The following is an 8,076-nucleotide window of genomic DNA, read 5'->3' on the forward strand; positions in this document are numbered from 1 at the left end:
ATGTCGGTTAAGTCTTTTGTTTTGGGAAGTGGAATTACTTTTGCGGTTTTAAACATTTCTGGAAACACATTTCGGTCAATACATAAGTTGTACGCATACGTAATTGGCTCAACAAGAAAGGGTAACGCTAACTTGAGTAAGGAAGCGGGTATGTTATCGGGTCCCATTGACTTTTTATTACTCAAGTCAGTTATTAGTCGCCCGACTTCGTGGACTGCAATGAATGGGATGTTAAAAGGTTCAACTTCTTTCATATTAGCCTGGCAAAATAATTGAAGAAATTGTGGGTGTTACGGCTGGTACTTGTGTGTAAATGTATGTATGTGTGTCGTTAATACCCTATCAGAAAAAATGCGTGTGTTATTTCTGTTCACAAACTCCCGTCTCACATCACACACACACAACACTCGAACAAAGCACAAAGACTAAACACAATTCCTGCCCTTTGCCCTCATACTTGTATTCAAGTGATCACACATTAACCAACAATCACAACAAAATATCAATACAATATCTCATCCACTCAAGACTCTTTCATTCAATATAACATTATTATCTCGAGTAAGATGAAAAGAAAGTCTCTCCCTCGATGCTGTCGTCCTTGCTGACTCTCCGTTCAAGAATCACACATACTAAAATAATTCACATGTCGGCTCACATTTCAGTGGCCGTACATCTATTCTGGATTCATCCAATCCGTTACTACACCACTTAGCTGGTTATCTTTACTTGCCAACTCACAATACAGTGGTTACAAGTTTATTCTGGATTCTCACAATCCGTTACTACACCACTTAGCTGGTTATCTTTACTTGCCAACTCACAATACAGTGGTTACAAGTTTATTCTGGATTCTCACAATCCTATTTCACATACAAAGTTCTGTAGGTGCGCACACTATTCCAGGTCGCACATGTATGTTTACTCACGAATCAGCGGGTCCGACACTTCATATATCTCATATAATATGGGGTTCACACCAGCTGCAAGCTCTCCAGCGCTGCATTACACTCCCGCGCCGACACTAACTGGTCCTGGCCGCAAGGAGGGGACGCTCCTCTTCTCTACCCTTCCAGTCGAGCGCGTCCGTGCCCCCACTGGGAAGCTGTATAGAAAGTTTATGCTACCGTAAGTTTCAATTCTAAGATAAACTTCTCCACACAATAATACTTCCATTCTTTCTCAGTATTATTCAATTATCCGCCAACTACTATTTACACCAGCTCATTTACAAGTAACTTCATTTCACAGAACATACCACACTCTATTCAAAATGGCTGACACAGCTCACGGCACGCTTTCCACCCATTTCACAACATGACTCTCACAGTCATTTCACAAGTTAAGGTTACTGAACAAAAATACAATTCAATAAATACCTGTATTCTCACAGCATTTGAATCATACCAGATTCATTTACAGTAGCCACTCAACAGTCGGCTCACTGCTCTTCGAGCAACATCTGACAACAGCGTCGAGTCAACGCACCCTCTTCTGAGAGCGTTTTCAGATGTTCTGCCGGCTATCTAACATGGCGGTGTCACAGGTCAGTTTTCGTCAGCCTGTTTCTTTCTGCGTGCGCCTTCCAAAGGAAGTTTATGGAAGGAAAACACGCCGCCTTTTCGTATTAGCTAAAGAAACAGGTACTGCCTGGACTTTACTTTCCTTCACTCTTTCCCATGCTCTCGAAGTAGCGGAGAAAGGTCAACATTGGTTTACATAATTTAATACATGGATAGTGTTAATAAAATTCTTGCAATGCAGCACACATTAATCAGGTTAGTCTATATTTTTGCTAAATATCAGTATCGTACTAAATGTATCACACACTGTTCAAGCTAGGTCATGTTACTTGCATCTCAGCACACTCTGATCACATGTCTATTGCTGCTGGATTTCAATTCTGTCACGGTAATTTAACGTGACTCCGCTGCTGCAAACGTTCTTCATAATCTTCCCTTGGAGGACATCAAAACAAAAGGAATACACATAATGTTTATGAAGTTTTGACTTAGCTCGATGTCATTGAAAAGGTACTCGAGATGACGTGCAGCACTTGACTAGTCTTGAAGACCGCGCTCCTGGTTTGAGTCATCACTCTTCTTCTCAAGACACCATCATCAAGTTAATAGCAGAAGTAGTCTGGTTACATCTCTCTCCACAATTTCGGCAACATGAGGAAGAGGAAGATGAATGAATCAATTGGACCGTGGGTTCCTGAAACAGATCAAAGGGCCATATGTGTTACCTACACAGCCTGTCTAAAAGACTTGGTTTGTTCATATTTTATTATCGTTCTCTCTATTACTGTGTTTCGGAAAATGGGGATTTGGTAACAGCGCACATTCAAACGTACACAACTTGACAACAACACAATGTACATGACTGACACGATACACTCATCTCCGCCCAGATCCCGTGGAACGATTGTCGATGTAATAATCACAGTCACTTACCTTCAAAGAAGGGGAACGGCTTTTCTTCCAAGCGTTCTTCGTTCCGTGTACTTGCGGAAAACGACCCTCTCGTGAAACGATTTTAGTTTACGTCAGTACACTTGGATACGTCACATGAATACGTCACTTGGCTACGTCGTGTAATGCGCGAGTAGTCTCGGTTGCCTATTCTATTCTTGACAGGTTCGCGCTTCAGAATATCGATTCATGACAGCCCCTTTCTTGAGAATGAATTTCCCAAATTTAGTCACAATATGAAGCGCGACTTAAATAATCTGCTCCATGGTTGTCACAACCCGGTATTTCTTACCTCCTTTCTTCTTCACAAAAACGATTGGAGCATTGTACGGTGAGTTTGCCGGTTCAATGACCCCGAGCTTCAACATCTCGTCGATCTCGTCTTCGACCGTTTTCACCATCGCATGAGGTACGAGTCTCGGTCGAACAAACACAGGTTTCTTCTCTGTAAGTTCGATTCTGCACTTCTCCAAGTTGGTAGTAATCGGTACATCAGTCAGATTCTTGGAGAATGCACTACAGATCGCTTTCGCCTCTTTTGTTCTTTCTCTACTCAATTCTTTACAGAAGTTCACGCTTGTGACATCTTCTGTACGAGTAGTTTCCAGCAGAGGAATCATCTTCTGAGTGTCTATTCGGAAGATATCATCGTTCATCGTATCATCTTCCTCGATGACTACGGCGATGTGTTCTTCTGTTTCTTCTTTTTTTTTTTTCGTCAATTCTGTTTCTGAGGTCGACAACGTATTCTGCTGTCGTCTTCTGTTCACCTTCGACCGATTCATCAGTCCATGCACGACGCAGAACCTGCATGGGACCTCTGATGGTCTTGCCATACCGCATTTCAAAGGGTGAGAACCCCAGACTGTCTTGAGGTGCTTTCTTGGTTCTGCCTTTTGGCGCTGTTCTTTGGCATGTGTCACACGAGAGACAGTAACGTTTTATGTCTCCGACCAAACCTGGCCACCAGAACTCACACCTGATTCTATCAGTGGTTTTCTTCTGCCCGAGATGACCTGTCATCGGGTGGTCGTGCCCAAAAGAAAGCACTTTGCTTCTCATTTCTTTGGGAACAACGACTTTACTAGATTCACTCCCGGTTTTGTCGAGGGTTGTCCTGTACAAGATTTCTTTCTTGTATACATATTTCACACCGTGGAATGATTCTCTTGAAACAGCCATTTGGCGAACTTTTGCCAGTGTTTCATCATCATTCTGAGCCTTCTTGAGATCTTGCGGGGAATACATCTTGTGTGTATTTCTGTCATCATGACTAGTTCCCGGCACAGGTTTCTCATTCCGTTTTTTTTTTCTCTTCTCTTGCTTCCGTGTACTGACCGCCGCGTTGGTCTCACCTTGATACCAACTCGGGTCACGTACTGGAAACAAAGGGGTCTTCCTCTTGTTCTGGCCTACACCATACCATTTACCTATGAGGACAGGATAAATGGGATCATCGAGTATGACCACTTCGGTTTTGGCATCAAAATACGGACAGTCAATGTGGGCCACAGCCGTGGGACACAATTTCCGTGTTTTCTTCTCTGCGAGAGTAGTTTCTTTTTTCTTTGCCAAGTACCTTTCTTCAGGTATAAGGTCGGCCCTGACCATAATACCTGAGCACCCGGAATCGCGTAATGCTTTTACGATTCGGCCGTCTAATTTGATGAACACTTCCTCTTTGAAATCCTTCTTTTTGCACGACTTGCACAGCTTGTCAAGATGTACGGGGATTTCTTGTCCATCAAATTCATTTCGAACATGAACTGCGTGAACGCTTTCTCCCTTATTGGGACAAAATCGCGACAGGTGCCCTTTGCCCTTGCAAAAAAAACAACAGCCTGTGGCTTTCAGTCTTTGTTTTTCATCATCGCTCACGTATTTATGTTCTTTCTGTGACGATTTCTCTTTCGCGTCACTTTCGACGACGTTCGAACCTTTCGTGTTCGAAAACGCGCTGCCGCTAGAATGGTTTTGGTGAGATTGCCGTGGCCTGATGTTCGAACGTGATTGTTCGTACTCCGTGGCAATTTCGCCCATTTCTTTCGCAGACTTCGGTTTCCGATCAAGTACGTGCAACATCACTTCGGCAGGGAAGGTGTTCTCTAATTGTTCTCTGAGAACTAGATCCTTCAGATCTGCCACATGTTCATCGCACTTGGCTAACTCGATCCATTTATCGAGGATGCGCTCAAGTTTGGTGACATGTTCTTTGTACGTGTCAGATGGGTTTCGCTTCAGCTGACGGAATTTCTTCCGATATTGATCTGCTGTCAGTTGAAATCCATCATACAACGCATTCTTCAAAGTGTTGTAGTTGCGCGCGTCTTCGAAACTGAGTTTTGCATAAATGGTTCTCGCCTTTCCTTTCAAGAAATACACCATTCTCGTAGCTTTGCGTTCGTCGTCGAGATGACAGTCGGTTGCATAATGTTCAAATTGTGCAAACCAACTCTCGATGTCGTCTTTGTCATCAAGAAAAGGGATTTTTGGGATAAAGTCGTCATCCCCACGACGCCTCGACGCGTTATTGTTGGCGTTGTCTCGGCGTGCTTCCGTTTGTATCCTCAACTGTTCTAGCTGAAACGCGCGATCGGCTTCTCGTTCACGTTCCTCTCGTGCGCGTTCTTCACGTTCACGTTCGCGTTCGTGAGCTTCTCGTTCCTCTCGTGCGCGTTCTTCAGCTACAAACTCACGCAAGTCTTTGCCTTCGAGTCCTAACTCTCGTCCTATCGCCAAAAGTTCGCGAGTCCACTCTAATCCGGATTTTACAGGGTGGATCGGACCTGCACGTTCATTACTCGCAGCGGATACATAAGTCGTTACACGCGCGCCTAACGTCTGAGAATCATTATCGCTCGATTCTCCTTGGGTGTTGACATATGTGTCACCACCTTCAACATCTGAGACTACTGCCTCGGCCGTATTCTGGTTCTGCGGGTCAGCGTTCATTCTTGCTATATGCGCCCTAGTACTCGGGTGTTTGGATGTTTGCATATCCTTTACGTTAACTCACACACAGATATTCACTGAATCAAACTGCAAATACGTGATGCTCGGTTGAAAAACCGATTTGACTAAACTGCTTTTCACACACTATTTACTAGAGAGAGAAAACTCCCCCACTATAGAATGAAGTGTTACTTTAGTGAAGCTCACTTTGCTACTTGAATTCATGAACGTTCAACGTTACCTCAGTAAACGTTACGTGTCCCAATGACACGATTTCTCTGAACCATTCTAATATCCTTTTACAACCACGGATACCTAACACTAGAATTTATGGTTCTTCTGGTATATATGTCAAACAATATACCGTTCTATCGAGTGAACTTCATTTTAATATCTCATCGGCGCTCCATCAACGTGGACCTTTCGCCTATATTAATATCAACTCGATTCTATCGCACAGTAAGTCGAAATAAGATTCTTCAATTATCTACTGCTGTATAGACAATAATCTAAATTTCCTAACCCTTACTCTTGGCGTTGTGAAGTGTGACTGTCTGCAGAATCAATTTCACTTCCACGGTCCTTCTGGACGAAGATGAGTGCTATCCCTCGTATATAACCCAATTCGCCCACCAACCTCCCACGGCGACCAACAATATTATAATTTTGTCGACTAAGGGACACAGGATGGCCTGACAGGGTGTTAGTCCACTGTCTTCTGTTATAGCCTTTTGTTTAGCACAGCCAAATAGGGGGAACTAAACTACTATAACATTAGTGCTTTACGTGAATTATTATAGTGACGTCAAAGCCTTGCGTCACTCTTCATTTGGATTATTCCCGTGTGCTGAAGCACACACGTCAGACTCTGCTATCGTTAAATGATGAACTAACTATAAACATGAATAAATACAAAAGTTGATTTATACGATGATGAACATGAACGGACGAACACACAAACGAAAAACGAATAGGGAATTTGTTTGAAGAAAATTTGTTTGGGGAAGCCAAATTGAAATTACGAGTTACAAAATCCCGGACGAAGCCCCCATATGTCACAGGTCAGTTTTCGTCAGCCTGTTTCTTTCTGCGTGCGCCTTCCAAAGGAAGTTTATGGAAGGAAAACACGCCGCCTTTTCGTATTAGCTAAAGAAACAGGTACTGCCTGGACTTTACTTTCCTTCACTCTTTCCCATGCTCTCGAAGTAGCGGAGAAAGGTCAACATTGGTTTACATAATTTAATACATGGATAGTGTTAATAAAATTCTTGCAATGCAGCACACATTAATCAGGTTAGTCTATATTTTTGCTAAATATCAGTATCGTACTAAATGTATCACACACTGTTCAAGCTAGGTCATGTTACTTGCATCTCAGCACACTCTGATCACATGTCTATTGCTGCTGGATTTCAATTCTGTCACGGTAATTTAACGTGACTCCGCTGCTGCAAACGTTCTTCATAATCTTCCCTTGGAGGACATCAACACAAAAGGAATACACATAATGTTTATGAAGTTTTGACTTAGCTCGATGTCATTGAAAAGGTACTCGAGATGACGTGCAGCACTTGACTAGTCTTGAAGACCGCGCTCCTGGTTTGAGTCATCACTCTTCTTCTCAAGACACCATCATCAAGTTAATAGCAGAAGTAGTCTGGTTACATCTCTCTCCACAATTTCGGCAACATGAGGAAGAGGAAGATGAATGAATCAATTGGACCGTGGGTTCCTGAAACAGATCAAAGGGCCATATGTGTTACCTACACAGCCTGTCTAAAAGACTTGGTTTGTTCATATTTTATTATCGTTCTCTCTATTACTGTGTTTCGGAAAATGGGGATTTGGTAACAGCGCACATTCAAACGTACACAACTTGACAACAACACAATGTACATGACTGACACGATACACTCATCTCCGCCCAGATCCCGTGGAACGATTGTCGATGTCATAATCACAGTCACTTACCTTCAAAGAAGGGGAACGGCTTTTCTTCCAAGCGTTCTTCGTTCCGTGTACTTGCGGAAAACGACCCTCTCGTGAAACGATTTTAGTTTACGTCAGTACACTTGGATACGTCACATGAATACGTCACTTGGCTACGTCGTGTAATGCGCGAGTAGTCTCGGTTGCCTATTCTATTCTTGACAGGTTCGCGCTTCAGAATATCGATTCATGACAGGCGGCTTCAAGGTTATCATATTTTAGTCATCTCTGATTGGCCCGTAGCAGCCAATGACAATACAGGTCACACGAGTCAGCCAACTATCTCAACATGCGACATTCCTACCACGCGGTCAAGTCGTGAAATAACAAAGTATGGCCAGCCAATCTGTACACATTTGTTTAAACCATCTAACACTAAATTATGTACAAATCCATTTGTCACAGTGGGCATTCATACTCGCTTTTGTCATTTTCACTATAGGTAGACTCCAAAAGCTTACTAGGAAGAGATAAGAAATAATCATTAAAGGCACTGGGTGAAATACCAACCGAAGTTGAATGTTGTCGGGTTTTAGATTTTGCAGTTACTTCGTTTATTGCTCTCCATAAGGAAGCGGTATCTTTCTTCTCAGAAACAAGTTTATTAAAATAATGCCTTTTGGCCCGGCGCACGAGGTCTAAGACTTTATTTCTTTGTTTC

The 8,076-nt window shown here is 42.9% G+C and overlaps 1 protein-coding gene across 1 annotated transcript; it reads right to left on the bottom strand.

Moving 5' to 3' along the window:
* Positions 1-1,710: 1,710 nt before the first annotated feature.
* Positions 1,711-5,741, bottom strand: LOC138956466 (uncharacterized). The gene is made up of 2 exons (XM_070327819.1): positions 2,457-5,741; positions 1,711-2,217 (listed from the first exon to the last, which is right to left on the bottom strand). The coding sequence occupies exon 1, from the start codon at positions 5,469-5,471 to the stop codon at positions 3,135-3,137; it is 2,337 nt and encodes a 778-aa protein (XP_070183920.1). The 5' UTR covers positions 5,472-5,741; the 3' UTR covers positions 1,711-2,217; positions 2,457-3,134.
* Positions 5,742-8,076: the final 2,335 nt, after the last annotated feature.

Source organism: Littorina saxatilis, unplaced genomic scaffold (assembly GCF_037325665.1).
Source record: "Littorina saxatilis isolate snail1 unplaced genomic scaffold, US_GU_Lsax_2.0 scaffold_1538, whole genome shotgun sequence".
Classification (NCBI taxonomy): domain Eukaryota; kingdom Metazoa; phylum Mollusca; class Gastropoda; order Littorinimorpha; family Littorinidae; genus Littorina; species Littorina saxatilis.